The sequence below is a fragment of the Netta rufina genome (assembly GCF_964035555.1).
Source record: "Netta rufina genome assembly, chromosome: 6".
In the NCBI taxonomy this organism is placed as follows: Eukaryota; Metazoa; Chordata; class Aves; order Anseriformes; family Anatidae; genus Netta; species Netta rufina.
In genome coordinates this window covers 30816263-30837336 of record NC_140129.1, presented here as the reverse complement: position 1 = coordinate 30837336, position 21074 = coordinate 30816263, and the positions used below count along the sequence as shown (strand labels likewise).

The following is a 21074-nucleotide window of genomic DNA, read 5'->3' as shown; positions in this document are numbered from 1 at the left end:
AGAAAGTTTAATCATGACTTTTTTTTTGTTTATTGGCAAAATTTTAGCCTATCCTAGGCATAAATCTATTTTAAAATATATACTTTTTTGTAATTTAATTTAGTTTATTTATTCACTGAATACTTTTATTATATTAATAACGTTCTATAAGACTAGTTCAGTGTTGATTGGTAAAAAGATTAACTGCTATTTTGACATAGGCCAAATGAAACACCAACAAAAACAAACCAAAAAAACCCACCTTGGCTGTTGTCCCAAAATTAAGAACCAGCATAGAAGTACGTGGGTGGGCACAGACAATTCTTTAGTACACCTGCTAGTTGTGTAACTTCTCAGAATGATAATCCAGTCAATTAAAGAGCTATTTTTATTTTCAGTTACCTTTGTCTAGAATTTTGGACTACAACTAATCTCAGTTCATGCTGACTTCATTCTTTACATGTATAGTGTGGAGCTAGCACGGTCCTTTAATCTTTCTTTGGATGTAAATGCCATTTAATGCACTTCACTCTCCCCAAGAGTAGAGTCCTGCCAAGTAAATAATGTGATAGATGTGACCCTTTCGTTCTTTTTCTTTTTTTAACCCGCTGATAAATTTGGATTGGATTCTATGCTGTTCGTGCATTTATGATGATCTAGTGGTAAGGTTCGTTCTAATTCAGTAACAGCAGTCAGTGCTGCGTTAAAGAAGTACTCTGTAATGATGCAGAAAGGGGATTTAGAATATTGGGGGGGGGGGGGAAGGAAATTTGCAAAAATTCAGAGCATGCAAAAACTTTGTTTCAGTTCTGTTTCTTTCTCATCTGCATACATTTTTCTTTCTTTTAAAGACACGGAACAAACCAAAGTGATCACAAATGTTAAAACTGGTCATTTTTGTTTGTTTGAAAGTCAGCCTTATGGAAGGACCTAAGGGCTGGGTATAGGAGTAGTCTTCTAGTTGGAAGAACGTGCACGAAATAATGTTCTGGAAAATCTTTTCCAAATATTTGTTCAGTTCTTTGTGTTTAAATGCTGTTAATAAATTCAACCACTTCTGTGAGGTGAAAATAGTATTTTCTTTAGTGAATCACATTTAATGATTATAGTTTCAGTGATGATGCATCTGTTTAATTTTACAGAAGCTGGAGTAAAGATTGTGTGAGTTTAAAATAAAATAAATATTACAACTAAAGATTTGTCTTTAAAATTCGTTATTGGCATAACAGATAGCAGTTCCACAAAAAAAAAGCACAGCTAGTGCTGTTTTCAGCAATTCTCAAAGATGAGGAAAAAATGTCTTTATTTAAAAAAAAAACAAATAAAAAAAATCCAAGTATCTTTGAAATAAGAGTTAACAACTCACTAGTAAACATTATTGATTTGAACTGGGTAAATACCATTTAGTTGATATTTTCTTCATATGGTAGAATAGACCATTTCATTGCTAATGAGACTCACTTGATGCTTGGGAATTTTTGAGTTGGTCAATCATAATATGGTAGTTGCAGTTTTTATTTTGGATTTTATGATGTTCACTTTATCAAAATGTCTCAGACTAGTCAAATTTTATTTATAGAGCCTTTGGTTTATATCAAAGTGCAGAAGATCTCAGGAGCTGTTTTACAAATCAGTGACTGTGGATATTACATTTTATTAAAGAAGATGACTGAAAGTTGAGCTTAATCATATACCTCCTGCAGTTTGATGTATTACTTTAGTTGTCTTTAAACTTTCATATAAGACTTCTTTTTTTTAATTATTATTTTGTAGGGGCTGCTTTCTTACCTCATCACTGATAGGCACACTTGCGCTAAGCCTTACAATACCTCTGTCCATAATAGCTGACATGTGCATGCAAAAGGTAATGTACTACTAAGGTTTGAGCATTGTTAACAGACTGGAGCTGATAGTTCCTTATTTTTCCTTTCCCACCTCAAATCAATGGCAGTGTTATTTTTCACAATATATGCAATGAATGGTATTCACTTATTTTAATTGTTGAATTGCATTGTAATTAATCCTCTTTCTATTGACGGTTACAGTGATTTTGCACTTGCAGGAGATTACTTGCGTACTTTAGTTTAGATCTGATTGAGATGCTGCTTGGATGGAAAGTACCCCAAGTCATCAATAATGCCTGTCAAATGCTTTACCTTAACAGGCACTTTCCAGAATTAAAGAACAACTGCAAGTGCAGCCCATGTTAAGACCTTTACGATTACAGAATTGCTGCAGACTGCCTATCTTGAAAATGCCCAATTAGTAATGAAATGAAAATTGTATGGGTTTATGACACAGGCATGTAGAAGCTACAAGGCTTAATTACACATTATTAGGTTAATGTGGATTATAGCTTCCATTTAACTGTCCTGCTTTAAGTTAGTCTAGTGTCATTGTTACTGAGCTAATAACTGTGGGAAAGACCCTGCATATAAGGAAAGAAAAAAGAAACAGGTAATCAGTTTAGAACAGAAAGTATCTGAAGTTGGTTTATATTACTCGTCAAGCTGTATAGATACTTCTCATGCTGATCGTGTAGGACTTCCAGATTTTATTTATGCATGAATTTCAACGCTGACTTTGAATATTTATTTGAATTCAATATTTAATCAGTGGCAAGGAATATCAAATTCTTAATTTTATGCGAAAAATGATTATTTCGCATATTCTGCAAGCATACAATTACAGTCTTTTTTGTTTAAGTTGAGGTCATGCAACTGTTTCTGTTTTCTGAAGGCAAGATCACTTTTTTTCCTGCTCTTTATTTTGGATTTAAGTTATCCCTAGTGTTAAAATTTATATTTGAGAAGTTAAATTTTAATTTGAAAGTTAAACCACCTGTTTAACTTTTTATTTGAGTGACTTTTGGCCCGATTTTCTCACACATCTGTGTAAGTTTAATCTTTCTTACAGTGATAATGCCTTTTCTGGGGGACAGGGCATCCCCTACCTATAGCTTTTGATGTCACTCATTATAGACACTGGTGTATCTGTAACGTGGCTAAACTAAGCATTTGCCATCACATGTTTGTTTGCATTTTGACCATTGGTAACCTGTAGTACACTGATGTTAGATCACGTACAGTTGAGTGGTATGGAGAGGCTGCAGGAGTTGGTGCCTGGCTGTTTGTTTTCTGGGATGAAAAGGGTAAATTAGTCAGCCTTTGAGCACTTTGGCCTGGCTACAATTTATAATTGAAGCACATGGAGTTAGAGAACTGGGATGCTAAATTTTGTGTGAATTAGAAAGCAGTTTAGTCATGGAATAGCTTAGCTGAAGATGATAGAAATTAAAACAGCAAAACTGTCCAAACTTAGAGCTAACTATAGAATACTGCCACTGCAAGTTCAGAGTAGACTGGTGGTCACACTCTGCCAACTACTGCTTGCTTACACTGCTTTGATGCTCTCTTGAGTTCTTTAGCAAATACAGCTATGTTGAGTTTGTAAGCTATGTATACCTAGAAATGTGGAAATATGTGAAGGAAAAAAATCTGACTGTGCCTGGAACGTAATAAATTGAGCATTTTCTGAGTAGTGTCATCCCTGAAGCAGATGTGGTTCATGCATTATCTGTGGTGGTACAATCTGTGACTTGTATTCAGTCACTACATTTGAGTTTTTGTCTGTTTCTTTTGAGGTTTGTTTTTGTTTGTACAAGATTTACAAGAAATAAGGTGGTAAGTCTTGCACTTAGAATGGTTCCTGCCAAAAAGAAGCTATACTGAGAAATGTTTCTACAAGCAAAGTGTCAATTCTAATGAAAACTTTTTAACTTCTGAAATTTTCTGGCAGACATGTAAAACTGGGGGGGGGAGGAACACCACAGAATTTGTATTTCACCCTTGCTTAATGTCAGAGGGGATTTGGGGGAAATAAAGCAGAAAAATAAAAGGATAAAAATAATGAAAGTCAAATTGGAAAATAAAACGGGAGACAGGCCCAGAATAAATAGTCTTGTAACAAACATGAAATAAAGTATATTTCATATTAGTATTACCCGAGTCTTTCAACATGGAAATGCAGCAAAACCTTGCAGCGATTCCACCTATAGTAAAGCAGTCACTGGTAAGATAACCACATTCATTTCGCTGTTCAAGTGTCTGCAACATACGATTGGGACATAAACTGTAGCAAGAATGTAAATACTTCATGGTAGATATTAAGGAAAAAATGAGGAAAAAGTAAATTTCTTACCAAAAATCACTTCAGTGAGGTGGAATTAGGTTTATATGTAAACTAGTTTTAATGGCAATTTTTTTTTTTAAAGCATTCATTTATATTTATTTTTAATCTATTTTTATGTGTGCAAATAAATTTTTAGATCATATGTATAGTTAGATATTGATATATGAAAATCTTAGGCTGTCTTCTGAACTGATTCATCTAAACTTTATTCTGGAGTACAGTGAAAACTGGAATGTGTTTTTCCTAACTCTTTGTAAATAATTTCTTCTCTAAGTTATTTAATCTGAGTAAACACAGAGTCCGGATCTTTAAAACAAATTTCTTCTCCGTGTACACATGCAATATTGAGTTAGCTGAAGTAGCAGAATCATCTTTAAAGCTCTGTTTGATATTCAGTTGATATTGGTAGCACAAGGGCAACTTAATTTTTTAACTCGCTTTTATAGTTATCACTGTTTTCACTGTTAGAGTTACTCCATGTGATATGTATTTGGTATTTATTTAAAAAAAAAAAAAAGTAGTTAACCATTAATCTAACTTCCGGTACACCTCGTTTTCACTTGCTCTTTTCATATTCCTTATCTTAAATCTTCACCTTCCTGTATTGTCTCAGCCTATGTGCTGGCAACATCTTTCATAATCCGAATCTTCATGCCTTTTTCATTCCCTCCATCAGTGTTTTCATTTGCCTACACCTGGTTCTTTCTGGAGGTTCTGAAAACCTATTTGCTACCTTCCATTTCTCTTAATTTTACTGGCCTTGTGTAAAAAGGCTGCTTTGTCTTCCTTGGGGTAAATACAAAACCTGACTATGTTTAGGCATTTGTCCATCTGGTGATGCCTCTTTCTTCATCTAACAGTTCCAATTTGTTAGATTTTGAGAGTGAGCATCAGTACTTGGTATCAAAACTGTACCTTTTTTTTTCCCCTCTGAAATCTTCTATTTTGGACTTTTTTTTTTCCACAAGGGGGAGCTGTGCTTATGTTTCATTGCTCTGTAATCCTTAAAGACATTTCAAACAAGATTATAATTCTTGCACCCTTGATTTATGTAACTTTCTACAATTTTAAGTTTAAAACTGTTTCAGATGATCAATTCTGAGTACTAGTAGTATAGGAACAAGTAGAATTTAATTTAAATTGAGCAAGTATTATGCCATGCTTTTTTATTATTATTATTGTTAAAAAAATAAAATAAAAAAAAAATACCGTAAGTTTCCAGTGGGGTAGTCTTATCTCTGCACGTAGATTTCATCTGCTTAGTGACAGGATGTTCACAGTGGATAATCAGATGTACAAATCTTTCAGGTGACTTTTTTTTTTTTTTTTGTCCAACACTTTGGAAGTGACTAGGGGACTTCCTCATTTATAACCAACAGATGACTGCAGCCTAAAAATGAGAGCATCTTTAAATAGCAGATTTCATCTGCACCACAGCACAAACAAAATGTTTGCATGTACAGAACAGAAAAAGTGTTATTGACTTATTAGAAGTAGCAGTGACTGTAGAAATTGTACCAAATCACTTGCAGAAATATTTGTAATATTTCTCCCCATTCAAAAGAATTGTGCATCTTAAAATTGTAAATAGTTTTAAAATAACTACTTCTAATATACAGTATACTCTAAAGGGAAAAAACAAACAAACAAACAAACAAAAACCCTTTCTGAATGAATGATGTCTGTGTTTTAATTCCAGGTGCAGTTTTCCTGGTTATTTTTTGCAGGGGCAATCCCTGTATTTTTTTCGTTTTTCATTGCAACTCTTTTATGTCACTATAACAACTGGGATCCAGTGATGGTGGGAATCAGAAGAGTTTTTGCCTTTATTTGTAGAAAACATCGAATTCAGAGGTAGGACAGTCACAAAATATGATCCTATGTCTCCTTTCTGATATTCTGTAATTTTTTGTAAGCCACAGTATACATGCTATATTTGTTTTCATCTAATTTTGTATTAAGATGACCTCCATGGCTGACTTTTTAGTTGTAGTAGTTGCCAATCCATTTATTAACCTATATAATGTTCAGAAAAGGGAAAGATTTGAAGTCTGTTTATTTCTTTTTAAATAGGTTTCCTAGTGGCTATCACACTTGATTATTTTTTCTTAATGCTTTTATAATAGTTACTGTATCCAAAGCATGCAGTGAAGAAGTGCTAACTTCATGAAGTGAAGGGGTTTTGTATATTTTTAATGGTGCAGTTCAAACCTCTATAGCACATTTAGTACTTATGAAATGAGTTGCTTTGATGCCAACATATTACTCTGTAATTTAAATAAATAAATATGTTTCTTTCAAGAATGCCAGAAGAAAGTGAGCAGTGTGAAAGTCTCATTCCTATGCATAGTGTTTCACAAGATGGGGATAGTTGCTGTTCATAGACAAAAGGTATGCTAATAAACAAATTTGAAACAGTACGGTGAAAGGTGAGGATTCTATTTCATGGTGGCATTCGTTACATCAGTACACATTTTTACAGAGCATACAGTTAATCTTGTTTTGAATTAATGGATAGAGTTTTAAAGAATATCTTCAAAATTCGTATTATTCTATACCAAACATTATTCTTACTTTAATGTAGTTCTTGGCCAATGGTTTTGAAACGTAAAGTAGATTTTTACTTTAATGTTTACATTTTCTCAGTGTGGCTTTGTGGGGGGACAACGTAAGACAGACAGTGGGGACAGGAGCAGGAAGAGGTAGGAGGATTTAGGTAATGTAAAAAGAAAGCACCTGTACCTTTGAAAAGTCTTACAGAAACTTAATTTCTCAAACGTTTAAAAAAAAAAAAAAAAAAAGTGATATTCATAAAGATGGATGCATGGAGATGGACTTAGTTTTTGACTGTCTTAGCCCCGTGCCTAGGGGCTGTAGTTTTCAAAGAATGTATGCATAATTTACATGATCAGGAGTGTATTTTTATTTTCTGATGTTGCTTAAACCTAATAATGAAATTAAAAATTACCATAAGAGTAATTTACGATGTCTTAAGCTTTGATGCACTAGCACTTCCTTTTGTTTATTAATAAGATGGAAACAAACACACACAGTGATTCCCTTTTGTAATTTTTAATTATGTAGCACTGGTAACTTTTTTTTTTTTTCTTTTCCTTCTTAGTTTAAAAATGGAGTGATGCCTAGCGAAGAGACAATCTTCTGGAAAAGTCCCTAAGGAATCATGTTTCAGTGCCTATTCTGAATTTTTAGTAAAAATAAGAAGTTTTGGTTCTTGTGAAACATTAATGTTTTCCTCTCTCCTGCTTTCATCTGGTTTTATAAATGAACAAATTTACTACATGCGTATCACTGTAGGGAGTCTTAGTCCATCTGAGCAACCAAACCTGCCTTACAACACTGAGCTGGTGAAGTTACTTGACAAAATCAAGAAAATGAATGCTGTTAAGTGATTTCTTTCTCTTTTTAACTCACAATTTTGTTAAATGCTGGACAATATTGTTTTTAAAAAATACTTTCAAATGCGTTATGTAAATAAGTTTGCAGGTTATCACGTCTTACAGGCTTTTTGATGAAAAGCTAAATAGATATGTTACCTGTAGTAGGTACAAATTAACTTTTTTATGTTGTATAGACTATTTGCATATTAATAGAAGAAAATAGTAAAGTAATTTATTAAGTGAATTCTTGTAATTATTGAGGCAGGATCTTTGTACGGTCCTGGAACACTACATATATATTGTTTTATCCCATTTTGAGAAGCCTTGTAATGGCAACGGGTGCCGATGTTTAAAAATCTTGTATTACCTAATGTTCTGGAATGTTTACAATTTTAGTGAATGATGCAATATTTCTAATGACAGTAGATTTGGGTGTACATTCTCAAAATCAGTGTCTGTTTTAAACAGACTGATTCTGTAACCCATCATTCCGAATGATCTCATACAGAAAACTGAATTTGAAAATTTTCATTAGTACAGCTGCCAGCTAAGAAACAGATCAAATTAATTGTTAAAGTTTTCAGTCAGTGGGTTGCACTATGAAAGATAAAGATAATTATATTGATTTTTTTTTTCCCAATTGCATTAATAAATTTATTCTAAAATTGATCGTTTTCCTTATAACCTGTATCTTCCTTCTACTGCGGCATTTTTCCTATTTAATTGTGAGAAGTTAGGAATAATTAAGTTCAGGGATATTTGACATAAATCAGTAACTTTCCCAACTTCTGGTTATAAGACACTTATATTTTAAAAAATAATAATAATTTTGTCTTTTGTATGATTTTGTTTTATTATAATGAATAAAGGACAGATTTTTAGCGAATAGTTTTCCACATAAGAAGTCTGTTAATAACATAGGGTATTCCCGTATGCCTTCCAAGACCAGTTTTGGTGATTTGGTGACACAAATACTAGACTAGAGGGAATGCAAGAAAGTGACATGTTTAGTGATACAGTTACAAGGCTTGATTTAACCAGCAGCTAGAATGTAGAATTCTTTATGTAGAGAAGAGAAAAAGATACCCAGGAGAAATAGGTGAATCTGGGGACTGTTCTTGTTGACTATTGCACCTTTATAAAATTTTCCCTTCCAGTTCTTAATATTGGATGTCATTAAAAGTTGCAATTATCTGAGGCATCTCTTTAAGATGATGTAGTAAGTCTTTGGATACCTGAGATAGGATTTTTTTTTTAAATAAATTAATAAGATTATTAATTTTTCTGTGGCATTTTCAGAAACTTTCCGTTTCAATTCCAAAGCCCAGTAGTAGAGGGGTTGAAAATACAGTGTGTAAAACTAATTTTATATTTGACTTAGAACTTTCAGAGATTTCTTTGGTAAGAGGAGTTTACAGTAGTTTTTCTTCTAAATTAGCACAAATTAGAGGATGTTAGTTTCAGCTTTTCCAATAAATGTTGTTAAGACTTACTGGCAATAAAAAAAATTATGTCCGTTTTCTCCTAATTTTAACGTTTCAATGAGATCATGCCATATACTCAATACCATCCATTAACTACAAATTTAAATCTGTTCCTTTACAACATCTAATCAGTTACAGCTTCAGCAAACTAACCTTAGGAAAACTGAGTTTACTTTTAAATGGGCAATTACAGTATTTTTAGCTGAGTATTTTAATAATGTCGTCCGAAATTGGTCACTGATAGGATTGGAGTGATAACACATGGTGGGCAATTGCTATCATATTTGTTCATGACTTAGAAGTAAAAGATCATCATTGTCTCGTCTGTATATGACGTCTGTTAAGTGGCATTGTTATGTTAGAGAGGTTTAGAAACTAAGTACTAGGAGAGTGGTGTTCTGTCTCTGACCCGGTCATCTTTCTGTTCAGCAGACTCAATGTTAGGGCCTTCCCACTACTTCTGTTTTTAACAAGAGATGTATTAATCTTCTTTTTAAAGATACTTAATATTTTAATCTTATGTCACTAAGTAGCTTGAGCAGTCTTTTTGCATTAAATTACAGTTCTTTACAGAATAATAATAATAAAAAAAGGCAAACTATCCTTCCTGAACTGCCATGGATTTTTAAACAGTGGTGCCCCTGTGGTTACAAGAAATATACTGCAGTTTTATTTACTGAAGTTATGACATGTAACATCGTTCCTGCATTTAATAGAATGTGATGAGATTTTTCTATAAAATCTTGTGATTTTTAGTACAATAATATTTTATAAATATATCGTCTTATTTGAAATGTAAATTGCATAGTTCTCTAATGGGTGCTTGGTAAATGCACAAGAGATTTAGCTTTGATTCTCAGGTACCTCTGATGTAATGGTGACATGCTGTTTTTTTTCCTCATGACACAACTGGAATGTGAAGGCGCTCCCGTAAATGCTTTAACACTGTGTGCTAGCATAAATTGTCATTGTTCCTACTGTTTCATTTGGGAATGTCTTTATTCTGACTTATTTCTCACAGGAAGTACATACTTCAGATGCTTAAAGAATGATGATTTCCCATGCCTACAAAATGGAAAATGGGTACTGCGTGTATTGTTCTGTCAAACAGTTTAAGTAATTCCTACAGTCCTATGAGATAACCAAGAATTTCTTCCGTGTGTGATTTGAGCTTTTGAGTTGTTCAGTTTTTATATCTGGAGGAGGAAATGGCGATAACTTGCCAAATACCATGTAGCATGTCTTAGCTTTTAGGGTTCTTGTGAGTCTTGCATAGTTCAGCATACTGTGTACTGTAACCCAGTACAAAGGAGAAAAACATCATGTAGAGATCTTTTTTTTTTTTTTGAGCTACTTTCTCTTAGGTTTCAGTCATGCCAAAAATGTGCTCACTGAGAGGGGCTGCTGTAGATGTAATACTGATTCAGCAAAGGTATGAAATACGTGTGACACCACTACTCAGCAGTTAATTAGAAAGTATGGGGCACAAGAATGTCACTGAATTCACCAGAGGCCCTGTATTTCTGTTGTCGAGCATGCGCTGCATCTGGCTTAGGCATTGCCTTTTTGCCCATAGAAATTGCTGTGGGGGACGTGGCTGATTCAGCTGAGAAGCTGCAAGGCTAAGGCACAGCCTGGTTATCTTACTGGGGGGGAGCAAAGGCTGAAGTATTTCACCACAGTAGGGCGTTGATCTGAGAAACCATGGTGCTGCATATGAGAGGTGACCCGGAATGCTGCTCTATGCATTGCGCACTGCCATGTAACATCAAAGAGCCTGTGAGTTGCTTTTCTTGGTGTGTGCTGTTGGAATACTCTCTTTCACTCTCCCCATTGTGCCTAGGTACTCCTATTTACTAATATGATTGCCTTAAATAAGGTGGTGATTTTTTCTTTTGTTAATTCTAAGTTCCATCTTTCATTGGGGTGAAAGTCATTCCTATTCCCTGCTAAAAAAAATCCTTCTATTTTAAGGAAACTAACTTGAGCTTAAGCTAAGGCTATCAGAGGAGGGGAAAAGTAGTTAAACTTGGTGTCTAAAATTTATGGCCATGCTTCCAAATTTCACATGAAGATAGGCCTCGTTAAGGCAGATTGTGTGTTTGTAAATGAAGATACAGGAAGTGGCATGCTCAAAATTCGAGAAACGAGCTAGTGTTTAAAAACCATGTTGAGTTATATGGCTAACTATAGGGTAGTGATTTTTAATCAGTTTTCTGTATTTGGTCTAGGTTTTGCGTTAGTTACAGTTTCTGTTAGGATTGTCACAGGTAGTATCTGCAATGTAATAGCTATCTGCAATAGCATGGAAGTGTTGATGGCTCACTGACAGTTGCTATGCATGATTTTTTTTTCTTTTGAATCTAGGATTGATTAATGGTGTATTCTGTTTTATGTGGTTATTGCATGGCATGATTTCTCAGGGAAATGTGGATGATACCATGCATTGAATGAGCTGATAACTAATTCCTGCTTTTAAAATTGTTCCAAATTTTCAGGTTTCACGCAGACATTTCACATCACATGATTTTCATGTTGAATTTCCTCGTTTGTTAGGTGAATCACAATGATAATAGCATCTAAAGGTGGCTGTAAAATGTGCACTGCACAATACTTTGTTAGCTTTTGGACACACATCCATTCTAAATTGATTTTGCAATTTGTTTTTTTTTTTTTCTTTTTTTTTTTTTTTTCCTATTTTATTGCACCATGTAAATTAATAGTTGCACTTTTGTTTTCAGAGCTGCACCTGAGGCACGAGAGTGACATTAACTTTCAGGGTTAGACAATGCTGTAGCAATACAAGGTCTGACTATGGGGTAGAGTCTTCTAACATAAATATATTTATTTTTATCATTAAATTTTTACAAAGTGTGTTCACTTTGGGGATATTTTTTGTTTGCTTTTCCAGTAAAGTTACTTTGGCTAGGCTGGGATTTTATCCAAAGCCCACCAGTATCATAGGCAGCATTAATAAACTAAAACTTTATTGAAATACTCTGCAGTCAGGTTGACCTTTTATGCCTTTGCAGTATTTCTGTCTGCAGCATACATCTGAAGTAGTTTGCTCTAGGACTTCAGTAATATAAAATTGAGGGATTTTGTGCTGGGAAAAATGGTAAACATACTGTAACTGATCACAGACTGTATTTCTCTATGGCTGGCATGCAGCTTAATTATTTAGAAGGTGAATTTTTCTTGCTACATGATTTTTCTGTAAAATCATCAGTATAAGAGATGTTAACCACTTCACTTAGTGGTATACTTCCAGGAGAATATTTTTTTTTTTTTTTGTCAATAGTGAGAATGTGAGCACAGTGATCATAGCCCTGAGGATCAGCTTCCCCTTGATGATTTCTGATTTGACATTTCCATTTACTTTGCAAAGAATATAACAGGACATTTCCCAGCTCGTTGAAACTCCTGTAATTATATTTTGATTACCCAGATTCTCTCTACTGCTATAAAGCTAATATAAAACATGTAATTCTAACAGAAATGTAACCGGTCAGCTTTCTGTCTTCTCGCTCCCTCCTCGTTGATGTACTGCATCATTACATCTGGTGTTTGTAGGTAACCGGACTTTTTTGGGAATGCATGCCATGATGAGGAGTTCATCCAGACTTTAACCTAGTTGTCACTTCCTACTTTTAGAAGCATAAAAGGCTTTTCTCTGAGGATTCGGTAGAAAGCAGCTGTTCAGTTGAGCTACAGTTGATACTTAATAAAGTTGCATCTGATTTTCTTTTTTTTTTTTTAATGAACTTTTGATTTTTTATCAGGAAAGGTGCACAATTTGTTCACGTGTTCCACAAAAGGTTCATTGGAATGGCCTCAGAAAATAATACTGTGGGGATATTTGTATGACATATGGTTCTGAAGTTTTTCCATGGTTTATTTAAATTAAAAAAAAAAAAAATCAAGCTGAGGAGAAAGTAGCCATATAGCAAAGAGCTAAATTTATGATATGCACATTACCATGTTTTCATTAAATATCCTTCAGTGTATTACTAATATTGTCAGCCCACAAGTCTGCTTTTCCTTGTCTGTTATAGGTGATGCTTCTCTTCTATATAAATCTGACCTTTTGCAAGTCGATTAAACTAGATCCCCCATCACAATGAGTGATTTCTAAAATATTTTAGAATCTCCTCCTTTTAGCCTTTAGCTAGAAAAACAACAGGGGCTTTCCAGTATCCCTTTCCTGTGGGAGAAGGAAAAGAGAAAAAGAGTAAATACAATAATTTTTATTGAAAATAAATACAACTTACTGGGCAGCATATGGGATCAGCTGTAAAACCATCGAGATAATTGCTTACATAGCACAACTATGTACAGGATGTGTTTAGGCAATAATTGTGCATTAAATTGATCTCTCCAGTCTTGATTTACTATAGAATGTACATATTTTAAGTCTCATAATTTTGTATTGAAGCTGAATGTTTAAGCCCTGTGACTGTAAGAATCATGGAAAAATATATTTAGGGAGATAGGGTAAATGATAAGGATTTTCTTGGTTGCATTTTGGGATTCTTAGGGGTTTTTGTGTGTGAGAGAGTTGTTAAAAGTCTCACATACGATCCAGTTACAAATGAATGATCTGCCTATTAATCAAAAATCTTGAAACTGTTCACACAAAGCTCTTGTGAATGCTTATCCCCTTGCTTAAGTTGATGTTATCTCAATGGAATTAGTGTAAGAGATGTGCACTATGGACTTCAGCATTGTACAATCGATCGAATCCTTGTAATGATTTAAAAACTTACTCAGATTTTTTAGGAATGAATATCAGTAAAACAAAACTGTACCTGAAACTTTTTGTTTAGATGTTTATACTGATTGATTTCTTAAACATCTAAAACTTCTGCATTAAAAGATGCACAAACCCAATAGTTAGTAGCTTTGGTCTTTTTGGCATTAAATTCTGTACTAAATTTCAGCTCTCTGTAATTTGAAGATAGTTCTGAATGTTTTTAAAGCAGAGACTGCTTTAGCTAAAACTTTAAACTGACAAAAGCTTCTGTTTGCATGAAGTTTGTGCTGTTCACTGATAATTCAGATGTTCTGAGAGCACAGATACTTGCAGGTATGCTTCCTTTGTGAAATACCTTTATGCATAACAGTTTAACCATTTTCCGTAGTGAGATCAGAACATGAATTGCTGATGAGTATTGCATTTGCACTTAAATACCTGATTTCAGAGTGTGTTAAACCTTGTCTATTTCTGACAAAAAACACAGCATTTTCATCTAATTTCCATTTAATGATAAGTATATTCATGCAGAGAAAAACATATAATCATGGCTTGATGCAGTGATTTATGCCAAGAAAACAGCAGGATAGCAGTAGTAACTCTGAAATGAAGATGCACATCTCTTAAGAAACTCTGGCTTCTTGCTCTTTGCTTCCCTCTGTTCTAAACAGGTGTCTCCACTATTCCCGATTTGTACAGCTGAAGCAAGGACCAGAACTTTTGCCCTTTGTTTTTTAAAAGTGAATGTTGACTTTTACCTGGAGTGTCTTTGTCCAATCACTTCATTTTCTGAGGGGATTCACTTCATTTTCTGAGGGGATTCATTTAAATGAGAACTATAGAATAAGTATTTTTTATTAAAATCAGATTTAAGCTATTAATTATTTTGAAATTCTCAATATGAATAGAGATCTAATGAATGGAAATTATAGGCCTATACTGCAAATACCAAATACTGCTTATATATTTTTAACAAAATCAGTATATATGTGATTATTTGAAACATGTATAAAGGTGAAAATGGGAAAATCATTCTTGTGTTGATAGATTTATAAATTGAAATTCTGAATATCCAATACCAAAACCCTATGAAAGGGCTAGTGAAAAGAAAATGTAATGTATTCTGATAAACAGCCTGTGTAATACAATCGCTGGGTGTGATGTTTTTGTTCTGTATTATATTTATTATATGTAAGTAAACAATAAAGATTATAAATCATATTTTCTTAACAGGAGTTAGTATTTGGTTGGGGTTAATGCTTAATGTACTTTATAACATCATTTAAACTCTGAATGGTTGCTAAGGGTTGCTGTCTGGAGAGAGCAGCATAGTGGTGAAAAGGTCTTGAATTAGCCCCCTTAATTCCCCTCTTCCACTGCTAGAGGTGAGTCTCAGGATGTCTCACCTTACCCGAAGTCAGCTAGGATGCCAAAAGGTTACAACTTGGTCTCAGACTGGCCTGGTAATTAAGCAGTGAAGTATCCATTTTTAATCCATTTTCATGACTGTAGGTAGTTTAGCGTGCTCATATATGAAGTATAAAATACTCTGGAAGACTGTGTTTCATCAGCAGGGGGAGCTACTGTAGTAGCTATCCATCGCGTTCCTGAACTTCAGTGTCAGAAATGCCATAAACAGTAAAATGCACTTAACGTAGCTGTTTGTCATCCTTGATCCTTAACCGGTTAGAGTTAACCAGGACTGGACACCGGCCTTCTGTCATGCAGTTGAACTTTTAGTGTCTTTAATTATTACAAATCTCTTGGGGATCATAGACACCTAAATACTTACTAGAAAATTGAGAGAAAATATTTTGCTACCATAAGCTTTTGAGTTTTCTGAAATTTAGCTGAATTCTGTGCACTGATATAAGCAGTGTTGCTGCACAGGTGTAGCAGGAAGCAGAATTTGACGTAAAAACAAGAGGATACTTGCTGTGCCATATCAAAATCTGCAGATACTTAATATGACCCTACTGACAATGCAGATAGCAAATAAATGACTCCAAGTTTTATATCAGTGTTTCTTAGAAAAATGGTAAATGTAGGTACAAACACGCGCCAAATACAACTCACAATGTGGAGAAGGAAAAGAGTGTCACTGCTGCGTACAGATTTCTAAAATCTAATTACTTATAATAAGCAAGCATGATGTAATCAAAACAATTATTTTATGGAAGCTGCAATTACAGTGACTGCACTGTCTTGTGAATGTTTCATTACCAGGAAGAACTATTAACATTGAAAAATGGTTGGCCTTTTTTTTCCTTTCTTTTCTGTTTTATTTTTTTTTTTTTTATTCTTTCTTTTAATAGGCTAATGAATTGTGGTGAGAAACATCTCTACTTCAAAAAGGACTTATAAAAAATCAATTGGCATTTTCACTTACGTAACAATTTATCCTTGATATCAAAAGGACAAGTATCATACGTCATTTTTTGGGGGGGGGCAATCTTGTGTCTTTCAGCATTGGCAAGCAACTTTGAGAGATAGGAAATGTAGCAAACTTCTGAAGTCAAGATCAGTGCACTTCAGTATTTATTTATTTTTTTTTTCCAAGCTAATTAACGTAGTTCATCTGATTGCCTGGCAAGCAACAGGAATTCTGGAGCTCAGGTTAAGAGCTCCATTAAAAATTTGTATTAAAATTTTCTATACACTTGCAAGGGGAGCTTGGCAATTACATGCCTTGCTCTTACTAGTGTCCTAACTGATGAGTCAATGTATTTTTATCCCACTAGGCTAGCAAGATCTCAACTGTTTTCTGTGGTGTCTTGGCACATCGTACATTTCTCTGTACAGTGGGATAAGCTAGCACAGGCTCGCTGGGTTGCTTTTCACTCTATGGGACATAACTTGTGAGCATATTCTCTTAATCTACTCTGTATTCTCTTCAGTTTTAGGAGATGCATTTCATGAAGCAGCCTTTTGCCAGAAGCTTAATGTCACTGCTAGGGGAGGTTTAAAGCTTCTGAGATGTTTTATACCGTATTTCAAAGGTTTTTTTCTTCTATCAGTAGTATGTATGTGGGAGACCTTTTTCTGATTTTTATTTATGTCTGCAAACCAAGTATATCCAATTTATATTGATTTAAAAAAAAAAAAAAAAGGCCAGAACTTACAGTTTCCAAAGAACCCATGCTGTATCATCTCCATGTGAACTCTCCTTCCTTTCTTCCCCTCCTTCCTATTCCTAGTAAAAGCTTATGCAAAATAAAATCCATTTCTAGTTTGTGGGGTTGCAAGCTCTCAGGACTTATTTTTGTTAGGGTTATCCACTGTCTTAGAATTCACTGCAACATGAAGGTGTTCATATCGTCAAGATTCCTTAATTACCAAAATTGGCGATTCTTTGTGGGAACCTTACAGTGCTGTATCATTTACTAGGCTTTGATTTAACTACTAGGATCATGCTGCCAATAACAATAACCCTGTGCTTCTACTACAAGTAGGTGTTTACACAAGGCAAGGTAAAGATGCAGTCTGTCTGTAATAGTGTTCACATTCAGAAAGTGTTCCCAGAAGCTCATACGCCAGTAGATTTTTTTTTATTTCTTAATCCAGTTTGTAAAAGACTTCAAATTATGTGCAGATAGCTTCTGTGGCTGGGAATGTCAGTTTGTGGTGGTACAAGCAAGCTGTGGTAGTGCCCCAAGGCAGGTTTCTGGCCATGGGACACGTGGTGGTCTGAGAAGAACGGAAGATGAGGAGAAGGTTTGATGCGAGAACCACTGAAAAATGGAGTTTTCTTATGCACGCCTTTCCCCAAGTCCTTCTTGCCCTTTTATATATTTCCTTACTCACAGAGTAATGTACAGAACACACTTTTCACCAACTGAGATCACATCACCAGTTTATAACATATATATATATATATATAAAATAATACGACAGTATATTAGTAATTTAACAACTGTATTTTGTTAAAAACATTTTGACACAAGTGCTCAGTTTGCTTCCCTTCTTCACTGTTGAAAAAAGCTGATACGTTTTGTCACTCTTCTGCATGTGACTTTTTCCCAGAATTTGCATATAATCAACCACCAGTGAATGGAAATGTGCCTCAACTTCTATAACTAGTCCTATTTAATTGCAAGTGGCTCATTCTTGTATGCAAAACTGCTTAAAAATGAGGTTGGATTCATTCTTCCTCACACAGGAGGGTGTCACCCAGAGTGAACTTCAAGTGCAGGAAAAGAACTTCCTGAATAATGTGTTCATAGGATAGGGTAAAAGAAAAAGTCTCAAAGTATTTTTTTGCGAGGAAGTGGTTATGGACTAAGCAAGTCTCAATTCTGAGATACTCGTGTGCTGTTGGGACCAGCCTAAGCTGGAGAAGAAAAACAATAAAAGCAATGATCTACCACAAGCTGATGGAGAGACATGGGAAGGGAAAAAAGAGTCCTTCAGAACCAAGAGGAGTTCCAGTATGTAGGGTACAGCTGAGCTCTTGCAGAAGGAGGCAGCCTGAGATAAAGTTATTTCTTTCCTTATTCATTCCTTTTGTACTTGAGGGTAGGCTAAGGATTGGGGCTCACGGTAAAGCTCCAAGACAACACAAACAACACAATTTTGTGAGAATCTCAGCTGTTACATGAATTGTGAATAAATAAGCTTCAAATTCTCATGGATGAAAAATTCAAAACACCAAAAAACTTAAATGGCAGAAATAATTCATATTGAAACTAAATTTTTTGTTTAAATTGCCTTGAGCTGTCTAACTGCTACATAGGTTTGATGACACGGATTCATTCAGGAAATAATGCTAATATTGTATTGGTTCTTTGCCAAAGTAATTCCTCAAAATGCCTCGTCAATGCTTTTAATGATGTGTCTGTGCTTTCTGGTTCTGGTCTGCCAATCCATATCCTCCCTTTGCAGATGATTTTTAAAATTGCCACGTTTATGTCTCCCTTTATAAATTCTTCGTTTTTCCTTTTTTTCCCCTCACAGCTTAAAAAAAAAAAAAAAAAAAAAAAAAAGTTGAATGCTAAATTGCTTGCAAGATGGGCACCGGAGGCATGCTTGCAGTATAATACAGAAGCACAAGTACAGAGGATTTGAGAATACCTGCTTTGACTATTTCTCCTGACAACACAACCGTACAAGGCATACAGTAGCCTTGAACTGTATCTTCAGAAAAGCTCTGAACAAAGCCTCTTGTTTTCACATACTAGTTGGAGCTTGTTGTTTTACGTTTAAAGAACTTTTTGCATAGCTTTGTTTTCAGGGGGTAATAGTTTAGACATAGGTTCTGTGTAAATGCAACACAAAATGGACTCCAAGGAAACTTTACAATCTTAAAGTAAATTTATTGGTGTTCCCTCTGATTTGGCACATACCAAAGGCTAGATCTTACATTGGGATGCTTTGAATATTGAGGGTGGACATGGTACTACTTCTTCCCCTTCCTCATCATTGTGGGTCATATTTGGGAAAGTCCCTTTGCTTTTCTGTGGTTTCAGTTTCTTCAGTTTCCCTTCCCTTAAATGTTAGTGATTATAGTTTTCTTCTCTGTGAGGTGAGAACATATTAATGGTGTTATCATGAGGCATTCTTAAGGAAGTAAGAACTACAGCTTTCAGCCTGAGCCCAGCAGCAGCATTGCTATGCTCATCCTCATATTCCCTTAAATCTCCTCAGTTCCCCTTGCCTTGCCTTACCTGGGCTACTTGGGCAATCAGTCTGCTTCCAAAAGTCCTTAATCAGCCCTGCTGATTGTGTACCTGTACCATGCAAAGCCCTTGTTGCAATGGTGTTGCTGTACCAATGGCCTTATCCTCGTAGGAATCCACCTACTTAGCTGTTTTCGTAATCAAGAGAGAACTCACAGAGAACATGACAAAACTGGGCCTGTCTATACATAATTATTCTGAGCTATTTTTTTAAAAGTACTGAAATCATTTTTATGCTCAGTGTCCCTTAGCCCAGACACAACTTGCAGCATCAAAACACCCAATGTCTGGGTATTTTTCTGTTCTAGAAAAATCTGCATATAATAATAATAATAAAAAAATCCCATAAGCAATATTATTTCATCACTCTACACCCACAACTTACTGAGACTAGATTTTTGCTTCCTCTGAGCCACCTCACTGCCTCTAAACCCGTTCATGTGCCTCTAAAAATGCTTCTGCTGCACTCCGCAAATCAGCAAGCTCAGGTTAGGTAGGAGAAATTCCTCCGCTGGTAAATGGACTGATTATAGTAGTACCCCGGTGTGGCTTTTGTCTGTTTTTTAATCACGTGTTAGTCCCACAAACCTACTGCATTTTTCTTCTCCTCATCTTTGTATGCACAAACATACCCCTTGGAGATAGTCTGGCTTCCAGAAGTCTGAAATGTGTGCCTGTTACAGAAGGGATAATTGCCAACATGTAAATTGTAGTTCTCTGAAGATACATCTCAAAAATAAACCCTTGGCCATGTACTCACCTTCCCACTGAGCTGAGATTTCTCTGCACTTTATGGGCTTTAAAAATAGGGTGTTCCTCTTTCTGTTCTTAATTTGCTGCTGTATTGGGAGTTTTTTAAATTTATTTTTTTTTAACTTTCTTTTGCAGACAAAGTGGGCTTTTGTAGAATTCGGGGTAGCTGAAATATCTCAGCAGGTGTGTTGTGAAACTCTGCTTGCTGTGAACACTGACTTACAACTTTGAGCTCAGCACCATCCCCCCTGAGTCTCTGTTCAGGTGAACAAAATCCCACTTTTTCCAATAACATTATGGGTTAGAACATCAGCTGGGACAAAAAAGCATTGCCCCATTTTTTTCAGTGGAGCTGTGCTAATTTACATCAAATAAGAACTTGATTTTGAAGGATAACCTGCAGCTGAGTCCTACAGTGGGTAAGTATCTGTCTAACAGGAGCTGCAACTGGGCTTCACAACATTGGGAGGGTTGGGCAGGCTCTGAGGGCTCCTGTCACAGACCCACAAGTGTGGGTATGGGGCTGTTGCAGTGCCATGAGGAATGAACTGGAAAAGCTGTCCAACAGGAGGCTGCCTTTGAGAGTTTATCCTTTCCCTGTAAGGAAATGGCCTTCCCCATGCTGCTCCACAAGGGTGTCCTTCTCTGGCCTTGTCGCCGCAGCTGCGTGCCCACAGGCTCCTTTAGACGACGTGTTTTGCTTGTTGACATGAAAGTGGTTCTCAAGGACTGGCCAAAACATGACCTTGAAATTGTAATCTTATTAACAGAAGCTTGTATTGGTGGTGTTTCATTTGATCTACTTACACGTCTCTACAGACTTGCTTTGACATTGCCTTTG

The 21074-nt window shown here is 35.2% G+C and overlaps 1 protein-coding gene across 1 annotated transcript in view; it reads left to right on the top strand.

Moving 5' to 3' along the window:
* Positions 1-15020, top strand: part of SLC35F5 (solute carrier family 35 member F5) — a 35356-nt gene extending 20336 nt beyond the window's left edge. Inside the window, exons 14-17 of the mRNA XM_084289380.1 lie at positions 1753-1843; positions 5870-6024; positions 6473-6561; positions 7292-15020. Coding sequence (XP_084145506.1) covers positions 1753-1843; positions 5870-6024; positions 6473-6554 — 328 coding nt within the window. The 3' untranslated portion in view covers positions 6555-6561; positions 7292-15020. The remainder of the gene's footprint in view (positions 1-1752; positions 1844-5869; positions 6025-6472; positions 6562-7291) is intronic.
* Positions 15021-21074: the final 6054 nt, after the last annotated feature.